The sequence below is a fragment of the Amphibalanus amphitrite genome, unplaced genomic scaffold, assembly GCF_019059575.1.
Source record: "Amphibalanus amphitrite isolate SeventyFive unplaced genomic scaffold, NRLGWU_Aamphi_draft 000076F_arrow, whole genome shotgun sequence".
In the NCBI taxonomy this organism is placed as follows: Eukaryota; Metazoa; Arthropoda; class Thecostraca; order Balanomorpha; family Balanidae; genus Amphibalanus; species Amphibalanus amphitrite.
In genome coordinates, this window is record NW_024881572.1 from 533,428 (window position 1) to 550,301 (window position 16,874).

The window sequence follows — 16,874 nt, forward strand, 5'->3', positions numbered from 1 at the left end:
CTTTTATCCTTGCGCTACGTAGTTATATGCTTGACATGACGAGCTGTAAATCCACATTCGCATGGAAAATTCGTGCTTTTACGGATATGAATACCGCGTTTGGTCAGCTACGCAAGGACGCTTGACGCCAGCAACCCCGCCGATCAAGTCTCGCTTTGCGGACTTGTATCATCGAAAGTATAGGGACAGTATCATCGAAAAAAAAATCAATGTATGGAGCTGATTTTTTTTTTACTAGCATTTCTTATTTTCCTGATACAGAAAAACATAGTTTGAGGACCGAACTCGGTGAAAAATATTGCAACCACATTTCATTTTCATGATTCATTTTCATGAGCGAACCACCACTATACAAGCATGGCCGCCATTTTGGAAGCATGCAAAATTACTACAGAACTGGCGCAGATAATACATTATTGACGCTACGCTTACGCGGTCGTTCTTCTGATTGAGTTGTCCTTAGGGAGAGGTAGCCTTAGGTATTGCCTATAAAAATATCACGTGACAACTGGAGGGAGTGACAATGGGACGTGACAATTGACAATGGGAGAAAATATCACGTGACAATCACGTGATAAACGTCATACATTGGAGGGAGATTGTGATTCAAGCTGGAGGAATTCCTTTGTTGAGCCGCTAGAATCCGAAGGAAACAGCGGAAATTGCCTACGACTATTTAATGAATTTAACGGTGATGAATAAGTGCGAAAAACGTTTTGACTTTATAAAATTGGATGAAATGACCAGGGTAAAAGTTTTATTACTGGCGGTCAATTCAAAACGGCGCAAACATTTAAACAGTGAAGATAGTGAAGCACGATTCAAAGTGTAGTACACCTTTCGTACTTTGAGCGGCGATAGCGGGATAACGGTGTGGAGCTTCGAGGATCGGTCTTCAGTTCCCGGACCAGAAAGGTGGGGCCTATGCAATGTCAAATTTCATCAAAATGGTGATACTGTCCCTTTAAGCCCGTCTCTCCCATTGTCGCTTTATCGCGTTTCGCTGGCTCAGCATCGTCTCGCCCCTATGCACTTCCCGCTCCACTTTTATGTGCGACAGCCAAGTCATGGGCGACTGCCCAGTTATGTGTTATTCTGCTGGAAATCATAGTAATGCGTACCCGTACAGCGTCGCTCCAGACCGTGCGTGTCTCTGAACCGCCCCTCTCCCCTCGCCCCGTCCCGTCAAAGAGCAGCGCTCACTGTCGGTACACTGTATTCGTTCCGGCAGTGTGTCACTCGCGGCGCACTGATTAACGGTTCGACTTGGCCACACGCTCCAGCTCGTCCTTCTTCTTGATGGCGTAGCTGTTGGATGAGCCCTTGGCGGCGTTGATGAGCTCGTCGGCCAGGCACTCGGCGATCGACTTGATGTTGCGGAAGGCGGCCTCGCGCGCGCCCGTGCACAGCAGCCAGATGGCCTGGTTGACGCGGCGCAGAGGAGACACGTCCACCGCCTGGCGGCGCACGGCGCCAGCGCGACCGATACGAGTCGAGTCCTCGCGCGGGCCCGACTTGACGATAGCCGTCACCAGCACCTGCAGCGGGTTCTGCCGACAGAATACAGACAGAGTCAGAGGCGGAACACCCGCGGAATCGAATCCAGGGACCGAGTCAGGGGCGAGCGGCGCTGGGTACACGCAAGCCACACCGACAGGAGCTTTCCAATTATGCCGTAAGTAGAACCCCGAACAACTTACGAAGCAGTGTTCGCAGCACACGCTTGTCCCAGATCCAGAACATTCATGTTAACCCGCGCCCCACTGGGGGGGGGGCTATTTATAGCCCCCCCTCCCGTTTTTCTGCAATAACTTCCAAACCGCTTGACGAATCGACGCCAAACTTTCAGTACCTTCGGCTGCATCAATTTGACACCTTGTGTCAAAATTTGAACTTCGTAGCTACCATAGGTCGGCCGGAAATGACGTCAGAGTGACGTCATGTTCGGCCGATTTCGACGCAAAACATTGAACCACGGCAATTGCTCCCAAGAGCTCAGTTTTTAAGCTAGATCCAATTTCTTTGCATGAAAGAACTCAGAATTGACCGCGCTATCAAACTGCTATCTCGGATTTTCAAAGTTTTGAAAATTTCGAAAATTTTATATAATAATATTCAAAATTTATATTTTTATATTTTTTTCAAAAAGTTTTTGACTTTTCGAAAAAAAACCGGAATATATGTGACAGAACGCAGGATTATGACTAACTCTAGCAAGTTTTAGCTAAATATCTTCAAAAATGGCCAAGTTATACGCATTATTGCAAAAAATTCACAATTATTAATTTTTCAAATCAATTTTTCAGTAGGGGAGAGTGGGGCAAAGCGGCCACCCGGGGCAAAGCGGCCACCCATCGTTTTAGCCCTTCATAGCTGGCGTCAGTTCCAATTTATGGTTTCCCATTATGCTTCTCTCCACGGTCGTTCGAATGAGCCAGACCGGGGTTTCAGGCCCATCACCATTGTTCTGTGAAACACGGAAAAACATTGTTTGCCAGGTTACCAACTATGTTTACAATTTTTAAATGTTATGTTATTCAATAACCGTTTGGAATTTTTATAAGCAATCTTGTCCATGCATTGCATGGTTATCGTACATGTATTCTACCAATATTAATGTTTTTTACCCCACTAATAGCTAAGCTGGAATATTTTTGTCTCGGACGGTATTCGCGGGGCAAAGTGGCCGGGGCAAAGTGGCCACCCCCCAATTGGCCATAAGTTGCTTCCATCTGGATAAAAAACATTATTTATATTGAAATGTGTCGTCATGCATTCATCTCGGCCACTTCTCATTTGCACGAGTTACCAAATAATGCAAATAAATGTTTATGTTCATGAAAATCCTTTTTTTGTTTACCTACAGGTGGAAGATGATAAAGTAAACATCCATCCTCGCTTAACCTTGTCACCATCAAATACCCTAGTCGTACACGAGGCAATTATTTTGTTTCTCATATCGGGACTTGAGAAGACGCCGGTGGCCGCTTTGCCCCAGGGTATGGGGCAAAGTGGCCAATATGCATAGGTTTAAAGTTTTGTCAATATCTTTCATATGTGAACGCCTTTGGAAATAAAACGCAGTTGAAATAAAAGGCAACTTAATAGGGATCACATTGGTATAGAAAGAATCTTTCCAAGTTTAAAAATCAAGCGTTGGCATCGTGAGAACCGTTAGGGTGGCCGCTTTGCCCCACTCTCCCCTACGTATTTGGCATCGTACACCAATATAAATGGCACCATCGTGTTCCTGAGCTCAAACTGCATCGAATAGACACCTTTTTTGTTGAAAAATTTCAACTTCAAAATTTGACCTTTTTTGACCTGAAAGTGACCTGACCTAAGCTAATTTCGACTCAAAATGACCTTGAATGACACAGACGACATCAAATTCGAAATCTATGGCCTAAATGGACCATAAAACATGTGTCACGTGACCGACGCATGATATAATATTTTCGTGACCTGTGATGACCTGACCCTGACCTGAAAATCAAAGTACAAGTTTGGTACCCTCAAGGTATCTAGAGCATCTGTTCACGAGTGTGGAAACCAAAAATGAGCCTGATCTGACTTGTAAGACGGCGGCCAGAGCCCAAAATGTGAACAAGCCAAAGTGCTAATAATTTTTACTTTGACCTGACCTGTGACGTCATCGGTGACCTCGAGGTCAATGAAATTAGGTTTCGCTCGACAGTTTTTCCGGGGCTATCAGACGCCGTTTGAATTTTGACGATCGGCCCAGTAGTTTCGGAGTTAGGAGGGGGGGCTATGAATAGCCCCCCCCCCCCAGTAGGGCGTGTTATACACAGACCCCAGTGGGGCGCGGGTTAAAGCGGCAACCCGTTAAAATAAACGCAATTAGGTCTACAGTCTACAGGCAAAGTCTACACTCACTAGTGAAACAAACGAGACCCTAGCTGATTGGTTCGGGCTACCAATCTACGAAGTCCCTAAACACATGTTTAGCACCATCGACCCAGCTGTTATAAGATATAAGTGTACGCTTCGTAATTGCAGTGACACTCCAGCAGGTACACAAGGAAACGCATCGCCCGGGTGTGCCAGCAATGAGACAATTTTCAGACCAATCGGCCCATTATTCATTACAAAGTTTTTACACGCGGAAACATTTTGATCCCTTGATTCGGTCACGTACCGGAACGGTTACCCGAATGAATAAAAAACAGATGCATTTATTTTGAAGGCGACGGCATTATGTGATGTAGAAGACCACTTATACGAGTGCATTGGTCAAGTGGTTGCCGAAATAAGACGCAATTGAAGGCGTCATAGGGTCAAGTTTTAATTTGAACACGACTTTAACGTGAATGCAGCCTATTTAAAGCGACACTTATATTTACTTGAAAAGGGAGTTGGGCCGCTAGGAACAATTTTATGCGATACACCACTGTAAAAAGCAAGAGGCTGAACTCTGCCCAAGAATGGAAAGCATCTTCCACAATATTCCAAATTCAGTCGCGATAAAAATGACATAATTGCGAATGTCCCCACCTATTTGACATTAAATCATATTTTTGAGTAGTCTAACCAGGAGAATAAGCAAATCCGAAACTTCTCCCAGCTAATGCGGTGATGCAAATGAATAGTCCCTTGTAAAAAAGATCAGTGAAAACCAAGACAAATATCACCGCCGGCAGCAGCAGTGCCCCATCCTTACGCCACCGACCGGCCCACCCTGTCGGGCTGAGATCCCAGCCGGGTACCGCAGTGTCCCGCGCCCTGCCCCACCGCCCGGCCCGCCCTGTCGGGCTGGAATCCCCCAGTATCCCCACCTCGCCGGTCGTCAGGTGGATGATCTCGAAGGCGTGTTTGACGATGCGCACGGCCATCAGCTTCTTGCCGTTGTTGCGTCCGTGCATCATCAGCGAGTCGGTGAGCCGCTCCACGATCGGGCACTGCGACTTCCGGAACCGCTTGGCGGCGTAGCGGCCGGCGCTGTGCGGCATGTAGCGCGCGTGACGCTCCTTCACGGCGATGTAGTCCTGGCGGTGGGAGGGTGGGCGTTACACACGGTCACCTGACGATACTGTTTGTCGCGTGGAGGGCACGCTGCATGCATTAAATTTTCAGGAAATGAATGAAACACACAAGAAACACAACCAACAAATAATTTTAAAAGTGCCTACCTTAACACTGTCATGATCACATTAAAAAAAACAGTGTCCCAGAATTATATTTTGCTTTGAGTGTCAGAGGGGTAAATTATTCAGTTACCAGGGAGATGAGAGTGGAAAATTGCCGGTCAGGTAAAGCTAAAAAACAGGTGGGAGTGGTAAGAATGAAGGGAAAACGGATTGAAAGCACGCGTCTCCACACACGTGATAGAATGTATAGCTTGCATTACATGTATCAATATGATGTTTACGACCATGCACGCAGATACTCCTTGTTTTTAAGGTTGGGAGTGGAAAATTGCTCTCAAAGATTTGAAATGAGAGTGGAAAATTGTCATCATTTGGGTGTCGTTTCCCACCCAAATCAACAAATTTTAGGACACTGAAAAAAATGAAGAAAAAAATGCGCCCCAAAATAAATATTGTGTTGTTGACCAACAATTTTTAGTAATGACAGGTATTATTAGCAGCTATTTCCAGTACGGTCGGCTATTTATTCATTAATAAAAAAAAAAATAGGATCTATAGGACAGCAACTCTCACGCAATTACCAAGGCGCCAACAGCACATATTCTTAAAATCGAGGAATGCTTAACACTCAAGGCGGAAGCCGGCTAGCCCAGCACACTCCATGGTCGTGTGCCCTGTCTCCCGACCCCAGCTCAGCTCACCTGCAGGGAGATGTCCGGGACCTGGACGTCCTCGCAAGACCACTTGCCGAACAGGTGGACCTCGGGCATGTCGGCGGTCGGCGGGACCATGTCCTCGACCGCTGCGGTCGCCGCCTCTGCTTCATCGTCCCAATCCGCCATGGCTGCAACTGACGGAGTGCACAGGGTAGTTATAGACGTGGAGTCAATCGACAAGATGGTTTCAACACTGGCAGGTAATTGAATTGATATGAAAAAAGAATACCTTGATGACAAAACCTTATACAGAATAGTGTGCGACATGTCCGGTAAAGACACACAGCACACAGTTCTAAAAAGCAGTGTTTACTTTTGTATCCATATGAGTCATACTAAGGAAGCAAGCATATTTACAACCAACCATTTCCATCATTCAGTAGGCAATCTTTGCCTTAAGCACGCACCCACCCCTCTGCACAGCGAATGTCAGTTGCATCATAATTGGAATGTCAACTGAATTTGAAAACCTTTGCATATTTAAAAACAATTTTCCGCAATTCCGCACGTAACTCTGGAACCAATAGAGCTATAGCGCGGCCGAAAGGCGCATTCGATAGCGCCTTATACGCTGTTTCTAAGTATTAAGCTCAGATTTGCCCAAACATCAGCGGTTTGCCTCCTAAGCGCAAAAACTGGCAAAATCGTTATCGCGGAAAACGTTTTTCTCCAACCACTATTGACCGTAAGCTCTTTTTACCAGCCTCGTAGTACATGGCCCCGCGGCCTGGCATAAGTTTTGTCCTCTACAAGCCAGAAAGCCCAATCATTTTCCAGATCCATAAAAGTATCTATCAAACTGGCCTATGTATGCCAAAATATGGACATGACCGCAGCAGTTATGACCATATTTCGGCATGTGCAAAGTGGCTCGGCACGAGGACAGCATGTCTTGGCCCTCCGGCCACACCAGATTGATAGCCAATGAGCGCCGATCAGGCCTTACACCGATGGGTCAAGAAGCCGTGAGCTGTACTTAGCATTAGAAACACAATTAGGTTGTTGTTGTTGTTGTTGATTTTCCCTCCGGCCGCGGATGGCCCCGCGGCGTAGCCTCATCGGCTCTGGAGGGCCCTGAAGGCGGCCACCAGGGCCGCCGGCCCGCCACCACGTCACTGCGCCAGACCTCGTCGGGTGTTGGTAGGATGTTCCCCACGGCCGGGATTTTGAGGCGAACACCCATCAGGCCCGGGCACGTGAGCAGGATGTGCCGGGGGGTGTCCGCCTCTTCGCCGCACAGCGGGCACCGGGCGGCCTCGCATAGCAGGTCCCGGCATTGGGCGCAGGCGGCTGAGGGTCTCCGGCCGATGGAGTGCAGGAACTGGGTCGATCCACTCCAGTGGCCAGTCCGGATCTGGTGGACATCGATGGCTGCCCGCCGATCCAGGTTGGAGACTGGGGGCGGGTATCTCGTACCCATCAGCTCACGGTACCAGCCGGTCGCCGCTCTGCGTGTCGGGTCTGGGTATGACGATTAGGTCGTACCTACTCTGCTTCAAAAACCAAAAATCGCAACAGTCGGCTTCATCGTCTCCCGTTGCCGGTACCGTGAACATGCGAGTGCACGTATTCACTGCGCCTGTCTAGTGTCTACACCCTACGGTATCGGCCCGAATCTGCTGCTGGTAGACAGACATTCAACCATGGGTGGAACGTTTCCAGGGAAGTTGGTGGGGCAAAAAGTCTTCAAACCCACAATGTCCGATTAGGAAGTTGAATAAAAGGCCACACTGAATCAATTCATATCATTACATATATAATATTTTACAGTAAACAGACATTCCAAAGCTCAATTCAATGCGAAAAAGGTTAATTTGCAAAGCAACAAAGTCTTAGAAATCAGCTAAAGTTGGTGGAGCGAAACGCTTATTGGTGGGGCAAAATACCAAGTTGGTGGGGCAGCCGCCCCACCATCTGTATAGGAAGCTCCGCCCCTGCATTCAACGAAGCTGCTGCTAAAGCAGCATATTTGGGGCGGCCGAATGTCTAACTGCCAGCAGCGGATTCACGAATATCGATCTCCTGGTAGGATGATCAACGTGGAAAAAATCGGCGGCAGTCATACGCCGACAATTTGGCGGCCGCCATGCGTCGAATTTGCCGCATGTGAAGTTACACCGGACGTGCCCAGAAATTTTTGGCGCAATGCCGCTACTAAGCCGGACATATTCGGCATAGCCACGACATCACACATATCGTTAAATCTTGCTTAACATCTCTCACCGTCCTTCGGTCATGGATGATCGCAGTTATCCATCTTTCTTATCTCTCAGCCCATCATCTCTTTCCCCCAGCCAGCATGGTTTCCGAAACAACCATTTCCGGCACTTCTGCCCGCACTTTCAACTGACAGGAATTTTAGGGGATGGATTGTCGACAGGTGGCGCTACTCTGTATGTTGGACTTGTCTTATAAAGCCTTTGACGTGATACTCCACGATCGATTGCTCGTCAAACTTGAGCAGTACGGCGTCGACGTCCGCTGGTTCTCCAATTATCTTTCCGATCATCAACACCAAATTCAGATACGCTCACCGGACGGTCGTAATGCTCTGTAACGGCCATTAGCCAACCCCATCGGTACCTATCAGAGATCCGCGCTCGGGCCGTTGTTGTTCAACGTGTACAGTCTGCCTTAAAAGTACCGTGCAAAGTGACAGTGGATCCATCAAGCCTGTCCGAGTAAGGACTGCTAAATTTGAGTCACCGAAGCAATGGACATCCTCGTCCATTCCCCAGGTCAATTGGTTCGGTGACTTTCATATTACAGCACGCCCTTCCTCGGTCAGGCTTGATGGATCTACCGTCACTTTGCGCGGTACTTTTAAGACAGACTGTACACCACCGATATGTCACTGGTTTAGCGGGAATATGCTGTTTACAATCAATGTCTCGTAAAATACTGTGATGACACACAGCTGGCTGTACTAGGGTGTCCCTGCGACGCCAGTTCTATGGTAACCCAGTTGGAACTGGACCTTCCAGCTCTGTCGCTTGGTTCAGATAAAATAAGACTGAAGACCAATGCAGATAACACTCATCTTATTGTTTTGGGCACATGGCAACAAATTTGTCAACTAGTCCCAAAAGCAATCAGGTTCATGGGTAGTGGGTGCCATTATTGTGGGAACGTCTTCAGCCAACAACATCGGTGTCGCTTTTGACGAGAGCATGACGTTCTCAAATCATGCGTCGGATGTAGTCGGCCGCTGCACCGGGATCCTGAGCGGCCCGAGTCACATTAGGCACTACCGGTCCATCAGCGTATCAATTTCGGTGCTGGTGTTGTGTCGAGCAGGCGGAAATATGACCATGTAAGCGAAGTGTTGAAGGAGCCGCGATGGCTCTCGGCCGATAATTTGTGGCGTCTTCAGTCCGTCACGCCCCTAAAGAAAATCTTCGAGACAGGACAGCAGAAGTCTTATCCAACGGAATTGTGTTGTGAGGCAGCTTGCCACTGTATTGCAGTAAAACGCTCTGCATCCGGCGCTCCACGATATCTATCCCAGGCTCTTCCGGAGAATCAAACGATCCTATTGTGTGAGTAACACGGCAACCCAGCCAGTGTGTAGCGGCTCTGTGGCACAAATGTAAACGTGTGCACTGTGCAAATGTGATGTGTGCGTGCATGTGTATGAGTAATGTTTGTATCCACCTCACTCATTTCACCTGGCTTGGCAGCAAACACTAGCCATTTTCAAAAGGAAATCATAATATAGATCAGCTTGCCACAAGCACAATACACAATATGCAAGGCATGTTCTTTTTCCAGTATATACTTGAGGTTCATATCATTAATTGGTCCTTAAAGTCAATGCAAATTTAGGCTATTTTGGGCTTTGCACCGCTTCTAGGACTTTAAATCTATGCTGCTGTAGATTTTCTGGCCCCGTTTTAAAATTTGGTGCAGCTTTTGATCTTTGGCTCATGCACCCTGTCAGCCTGCAAGCCATAGGGCTGTTCGGCTACGCAGCCCAAAGGAAATATGCTGCAGCATGCATGTGCAGTGAGGGCTACGTCGCCAGTTCATCCCACCCAAACCACTGTGTAATCCTGTGTGATGTCACCTGCTGAAGCATACTTCTCTTTCCTGCAGCCAGAAATTTGGTGCTGCAGGAGGTGAAAGTGGAGCGGAGCGGATTTAAGTTTACCGTCCCATATTTCTCATTGTAAGCGGTTTGTATGCTCTTTTTTGGGTATCATTATCACTCTTTTCAGTGGCACATTGCTGTTAACCACATTTGAACGCAATTTAACTGTTATTTGAGCAACAATCAGCAGTTGAGCAACAACCACCTGTTCAATGGTTCCCCACAGATGGAATAATGCAGCGACGCTTGGCCACAGCATGCCGGCAGAGCCAGCTGATTATGATGCACGCAGCACAGATCTATGCTGCAGGGACCCTAACAGCCCTCATGCCTTGTAGTAAAGGATTTATCCCACACCACAATGTCAACATAGGAGCTTCTAAATCCAGCATTCATGGTAACTAGTAACTACCCCTCCCCCTGGTGGGGTCAAACCAAGAGTAGAAACCATCACAATCTTACCACATCAATCTTGCCCTTTATCTTGCCGGTGCGCATTTCTTAAGGAATTATGCAGAATAGTGCAGATTTCTGAAGAATGTTCCAAATTTCCCTTTGAAAGTGTACCGGTCCTAAAGTAAATATTTACCCAAACTTCCAGAGCATCGGCGCAGATTTTGCAAGGAAATAGGAATGGCATGGGCCGCAATCTGGAATCATGCATAAACAATGTGCCAGCGCAACATTAGCCGGGTACACAACGACACAAATCGGAGCGGGCCAGCGAGGCCCGGTAGTGGGCTAACATGCGGTTCACACCACACTCCACATGCCTACCCAACGTCTCACTACACACGCCTGCGATAAATGGTTACCAGTAATTAAATGCCCTACTTCGATTTTTATGACGAATAAAAAGTCATTCAATCCAAAAAAGCCTATAATACTCACTTACAAACAATATTTCCTCAGCAGCTATGCGCCGATGTGAGCCTGCCTTTACCTGGCATCGGAGTGGGCCAGCTAAGCCACCTGCCGCGGAGATGGCCAGGCTGGCCCACTGCGAATTTCCACGGAGAAAAAAATATGCAGATGTCACGCTGATTTACTGACTCAGCACCTTTTCGCTGAATTTGTCACCTACGGTGGGCTACCGGCCTCGAAATGAGAACCTGGGCGCATGCGCGTATATCGCATCTAGGACAATTTTATTGTCAAGAGGAGGGAGGTAGGTAATTATGGAACGTTTTTAAAGCTGTTTTTGTATTTTGACGGTCTGTGGCTAAGGTAGATGTTATGAATTTATGTTTTTAATGAATATGCTGGTTTGTTTGCTTGCTGGCTGCTCTTACTTACCTACTTTCTTGCTCTTTCGTTTTGATTTTTTCCCTGCTAAATTTCTACTTGATAAGGCATTTATAAATGTGCAATATATTTATACTTGTCTCTAATTTCCATGTAATGCCAGTGCATGGAAATACTGGGTGCTTATATGCATTCAATAATATTGCTGCAGTTCTGTATTACCTAAAGAATGAAATGAAATAGGCTGTTTATTCTATGAAAAATACATATAGGTATTTGTGTGCAGACTGTGGCGGTGTTGGTAAAGCTGGCGTCTGTCGACGCTAGCCGGCGAATGTGTCAATTTAATTTATATTTTATACTGGGTATAATAAAACATAATCTAACCTGACCTAACCTTACCTACAAACTTACAACCTACCAACCTACATACCTACACCTTACCTACCTACCTGCCTTGCTATTGCTGACCGTGATGCCAGCGTAACCGATACCGCTGTGTCCAGCATCTTGCTCTGAAATCTGATTTAGATTAAGGAAACTGCATATCAATATAGGAAAATGATAAAGAAGAACTTTTGTAGATTGATTATGCTGTTCTTGTTCCATCTTTCTGAACTCGCCTGTGGTTTGTGGACTCTTAAAACGCAGTAGATGCGTAAGTGTATTTCCCTTTGTTGGACATCTGTTGCAGGTTAGTTTCTGGCTTGAAAAAGTATTAAATTGTGTGTTGTCTGTATTTATATTAATATGCATCAACAAGTATTTTTGTCTTCTTCTATTCCAGGCTGGAGAGTGGTGAAGAATAATCCTTCAACAGAAATGTCTGCAAGATTGTTCAAAACATTGTTTTCTTTTTTATTTTGATTTAAGACTCTTCAATTGACATAATTACAGGAAATAGCATGTTCATTAAATGCATCAAGCCATGAGTTTGGGAAGTGAACTACTATAGAGTGATCAGTGAATGGATATGTTGGACTTTGTGCATAGTTGTGCGAAGTGGTGAAGTAACTTGGCTTGAATTTAGATTCATCCCTGCTCTCCTAATTTCTAAAAAAAGTTCTTAAATTTTCTTCCCGATTGTACTGTGTTCACGTTGCAAGGATGGATTGCGAGTTGGTTGGATTAGTGGAAACATTTACCTACAAAGTGTTGCATGTTGTTAAGCACTGCTGGCAATGCTTATGGTATGTGCTGTGTTGGACTTTGTGCATAGTTGTGCGAAGTGTTGAAGCAACTTTGCTTAAATTCAGATTCATCCCTAGTCTGCTAATTTTTCAAAAGGTTTAAGTTTCTTCAATTTTCTTCCTGTTTGTACTGTGTTCATGTTCCAAGGATGGGTTGTGAGCTGGTTGGATTAGTGGAAACATTTGACTGCAGAGTGTTGCATGTTGTTTAGCACTAGTATTATTTGCTAGCAGTGCCTATGGTTAATTGTTGCTTGTGCAATTTCAGAAAAAATATATAGAACTTGATTAATTATATCTACATGTTTGGTGCATGTGTACATGTAAGGTGAGAACCAAGATGGAAAGGTCAGGACCCAACAGCTTACTTTTTAAGATATTCAATTAGAGCACATGGCAGTTGGAGTCACTCAGCTGAAAAGGGTTCATGAAAATCATTTGGACATGTATGCTTTCAAACCAAACTGGGGCCAGCAAAGAGCACCAGCCGACTGGCCAAGGTCAAGATCTAGCTGAGGTTGGGGGAGCAGCAACAAACTTCGCTGCTCAGATCAGGTGGTAGGTACTCTTCAATTCATTCCACGTGTTACACTGCTTAGAAATGGGGTATATTCAGAGGATAATTCTGCATTCTCCTTCATCCACCAGTAGCCAAAGGCCCGCAGTAGTCCAGGGCCCTCAGTTTTCGACCCATGTTTGAGGTCCCAGCACAGCCATACGGACCCCAGTCCCTAGAAGTCACAGCCAAGCATGCTGAACGAAGATTAGAGATGCAGGTTGCCGTGTGTTAATCGTGCATTGTGATTTTCCGTGTATAACGGGAGATTTGACGTTGTCGTGGCTTATACGACGTTCATTTATTAGTAGAATTAATGAATTGTTCGCATCTGAACGCCAAAATTTGGCCTTATAGGTATTACAGACGGCAAAACAGTTACCTCGTTATGCATCTCTAATAGGAAAGTTGCCTGATTTGGTGTATTTAGTCTGATGTTAGTTTTACAAATAGTAGGAAATACATGCTAATGTTTTCGCTTTTTTCCTTATGATTTATCAAGTAAAAATGATATTTTAGAACATGATTTCATCTGTAAACACTCGTTTGCACAATATTGATGCGTATTTTGTTTGCATTTCACTTTTATTTTGAATAATATAGGAGGAACTGAACACAACTAAGTTTAGACTAGATTTCTTCCTACTGAAACGGGCCTCGCTGGCCCTCTAGAGGGCTTAGCTGGCCCGGTCAGGTTTATGCCGTTGTGAACCCGGCTATTGCAAACCACAGATATAATCATTTTAACTGACAATGAAAACTCGGAGAAGGGTGTCGCGCGTCACAAAATGACCGACCCTCATATATCACATTCTGCGCCTAATTTTGCACCTAGAAATGCATCAAAATGAAGCAATACAATAATATAGCACAGCACTTAACAGGTTAATTTAGCATAATGACAAAATAATCAAGAAAATCGAGTTACCTTTGTGAAGTAGCCCTCCTAGCAAACCTCACCGGAAAAAGGAAATTGTTTACGCAGGGTTGCGGTTTATCGAAAATATTTTCAAGGGAAGCATTGCACGTTTATTGCACGATATCTTCCCTCAGGATTTCAAAATAAATAATACCTAAAAAATTAATTAACAAGTTCCGAAACCTATGAGAAACTGAACCGTCTTATTTATATAAGCAAATTGCATTTGTTTACAAAATGAAAAATATCATATGTGGCGCAACAGAAACAAAACATGCGCAGTCGCTTCCTTTCTCAGGACGATCTCTTTGGACGTTTTTGCCCAATTTTTGCCAAGGTTTTTGCAAGGACGTTTTGGTTTGGACGTTGTTAAACATTTATGTTGATGATCATTTCATAAGCCGCATTACCTACCCATCTATTGCACTTGCGGCAGTATTTTGCACTTTGCAGGGTATATTGAGTGAAGTATTTTGATCCAGCCACCCACCACCTCTTTAATTACCTTCCACTTATTCTATTGTTGATCTGTACCCAATAATTACAAAAATCAGAATGATTTGATAGGTATATACAGTATACACCCTACTCATTGTCATGAGTCATTCTAACCACATTTTCTTTTTCTTTGGTGATAAAATGCTGATGTCCTTTGTGATACGTTGCAGTGAGCTATAACTGAGTCAGCAGCGGGCAGCCTACTGCCTAGCTAAGAAGAAGCGAAGGTGTGTTTCATAATGGCATCGGTAGAGTCTCAAAAGCTGAAAGTGATGCTTCTACGCTCAGAGTCATCTGGACCAGACAAATATGTGTCTGTGCTGCATGGAAATGGATGTGATGTGTATACTGTGCCCACTTTGGACTTTGTGTATCAAAACACAGATAATCTTTTGGAGCAGCTGAATGCTCCTTCATCATACTCCGGTATTGTTTTCACCAGTCCAAGAGCAGTCCTGGCTACCAGTGAGGTGATGGGAGATCACCACAAAGTACAATGGATGAAGAAGATGTGTTTTGTGGTTGGAGAAAGGACTGGATGTTTGGTTCGTGAAAAGTTTGGTTTCAACCACACAGGCAGTGACTCTGGTGATGCCTCAGGCCTGGCTGACAAAATTGTGACAATGATGACAGGTCAAAATCTGCCCTTGTTGTTTCCTTGTGGCAATATGAAGAAGGAAACTCTTCCCAAGAAACTTAAAGAAGCTGGCATTCAGCTGCATTCCTGCACAGTATATGTCACTCAAGAACATCCAGATCTCAAAAGAAAACTGGAAGAATATCTGGCTTTAAAGCCCGACTTCGTTGTCTACTTCAGTCCTTCTGGTGTAAGCTTTAGTCACCTGGTTTTGAAGCAGTCTGATTGCTTTGAAAGCATAAAGCATGTATCTATAGGTCCCACGACCAGAGATGCACTGGAGAAGAGTGGGATACAAGTGTTTGCATCTGCAGAGAAGCCATGTCCTGATGCTGTTCTGCTAGCTATCAGGGGGTCATGATTGGAGAATGGGTGAAAACTGAAGTAAAGTGAAATGCAAAAGGTGACTATGATTTTTTTTTTGAATAATTTAGTCAGAAAAGTTTTCCACATTTGCGATGGATGTCAAACTTATCATCAGGGCTTATAACAAATGAGTTTTCCTGGTGGTTATTCCTTGCTGTTGGCCCCTTTTTTATCCTCATATTTGGGGTTGAACTATGCATAGCAACTGTGATACGAGTCATGTTGTAAATAAAGGTGTTTGCTTTTTTGATGCTTTAGGGCGTTAATACCAGTTCATCGCGGAAGAGTTTCGGCCGGTATTCGCCTGCAGCCCGCCACACTATAAGACCTGGGCGCTGTTTCAAGGCACGCTGCTAGCCGCTTTCAGCGCACCTCGCGAGCTGTCGTCACACTTGCGGTAGTGTTGGAGCAATGGGCTTGTTGGTGTCTCATTGGAAACCCAAATTGCCACGTGTGCTGGCAGCGACTGGCAGCGTGCCGCTGACACACCGCCCTCTGCACCGCCCCAGACAGCCCTCGGCTGGTGGGAGACCGGGGAAGACGCTACCGCTGGAAGTTGGTCGTCGTGACGCATTGTCACTTGGACACGAGAACTCTATACTCCGAGGCACACTGTTGGCAAGCTTCCGGTGAGAGTCGGCCATGTGGTAAGACCGCTGTTGCCCTTGCGCACGACGTCCTTTGTTTTGTTTTGCGTTTAAAGCGTCTGGATTTGGAACGCTTAAATGCAAGGGCAAGGTGCCATCTGCACCTGCGACGGGTTTCCACACAAAATTGAGTAATGCGACGAACACATTACATATCCGAGCTAAGAATTTAAATGCAAAAGAATGTCATATATAACAGTTTTTATTTATATTTTAGTTAAACGCTACGATAATCAACGGCATGCTTACAGCACCTCGATAATTGTGGACATCTGACCCACAGTGTCAGAAATCGCCTGCATACATACATGCTGGCCTCTTAGACAATGAGCTGAGTACAGCCACTCAGCTCGGTCACAAGGCAGTAGCCACTGTAGGTGTTCATATCTGTCTCCATCCATTACATGCTTGTAACGTATGTATGCAGCATGCGCCTTGCACACATAAAGTAAAGACAAATCAGCAGAGTGTGTTCTGATAACGCACTTGTGCTCGGGTTCATATCAATGTTGGCGTGGCCTTTTATGGACACTGCTCATACCTATACGCCCCGCATAATAGCAATCCCCATTGCCCCGCCCCTGCTCACGGCGCGCAGCCCCTGCGCCGACGGTCGGCCCGTCCGGAGCGGCAGCCGGCCGTTCAGGGCTGCCGGTCGTGCAGCAGGGCCGTGGTGACGGCGCCCAGTCCCGTCACCATACACACACTGCTCTCTGTCTCCAGCACGAGCACGGGCGGCCGCGGCGCGTCCGGGTGCACGCGGCGCGCGGCGGCGGCCACCAGGCCCAGCCGGCCGCCGGCTGTCTCCTGCAGCCGACCGGTGGCCGTCAGACACAGACCGGCCGAGTCCACGGCCAGCAGACCGGCCGCGCCGGCTACCTGACTCTCCTCCACGGCGGCCA

General features: G+C 46.2%; 1 protein-coding gene and 2 long non-coding RNA genes across 3 annotated transcripts; 2 read left to right on the forward strand and 1 right to left on the reverse strand.

Moving 5' to 3' along the window:
- Nucleotides 1-1,199: 1,199 nt before the first annotated feature.
- On the reverse strand, nucleotides 1,200-14,044 carry LOC122379381 (40S ribosomal protein S5). The gene is made up of 4 exons (XM_043361550.1): nucleotides 13,834-14,044; nucleotides 5,810-5,958; nucleotides 4,797-5,006; nucleotides 1,200-1,550 (listed from the first exon to the last, which is right to left on the reverse strand). The coding sequence occupies exons 2-4, from the start codon at nucleotides 5,948-5,950 to the stop codon at nucleotides 1,254-1,256; spliced, it is 648 nt and encodes a 215-aa protein (XP_043217485.1). The 5' UTR covers nucleotides 5,951-5,958; nucleotides 13,834-14,044; the 3' UTR covers nucleotides 1,200-1,253.
- On the forward strand, nucleotides 10,933-12,646 carry LOC122379382. The gene is made up of 2 exons (XR_006256170.1): nucleotides 10,933-11,141; nucleotides 11,947-12,646. It is a non-coding gene; the product is annotated as an uncharacterized LOC122379382 (long non-coding RNA).
- Nucleotides 14,045-14,143: 99 nt separating the features above from the next.
- Nucleotides 14,144-15,571, forward strand: LOC122379385. The gene is made up of 2 exons (XR_006256171.1): nucleotides 14,144-14,181; nucleotides 14,493-15,571. It is a non-coding gene; the product is annotated as an uncharacterized LOC122379385 (long non-coding RNA).
- Nucleotides 15,572-16,874: the final 1,303 nt, after the last annotated feature.

What these genes read in the sequence shown, in the direction of transcription:
- LOC122379381 (XM_043361550.1), bottom strand. Translation starts at nt 5,950, where the DNA reads ATGGCGGATTGGGACGATGAAGCAGAGGCGGCGACCGCAGCGGTCGAG. An exon ending in TCCCGGACATCTCCCTGCAG is followed by an intron (nt 5,007 to 5,809) that starts GTGAGCTGAGCT and finishes TCCCACCGCCAG; the next exon opens with GACTACATCGCCGTGAAGGA. An exon ending in TCCACCTGACGACCGGCGAG is followed by an intron (nt 1,551 to 4,796) that starts GTGGGGATACTG and finishes TTCTGTCGGCAG; the next exon opens with AACCCGCTGCAGGTGCTGGT.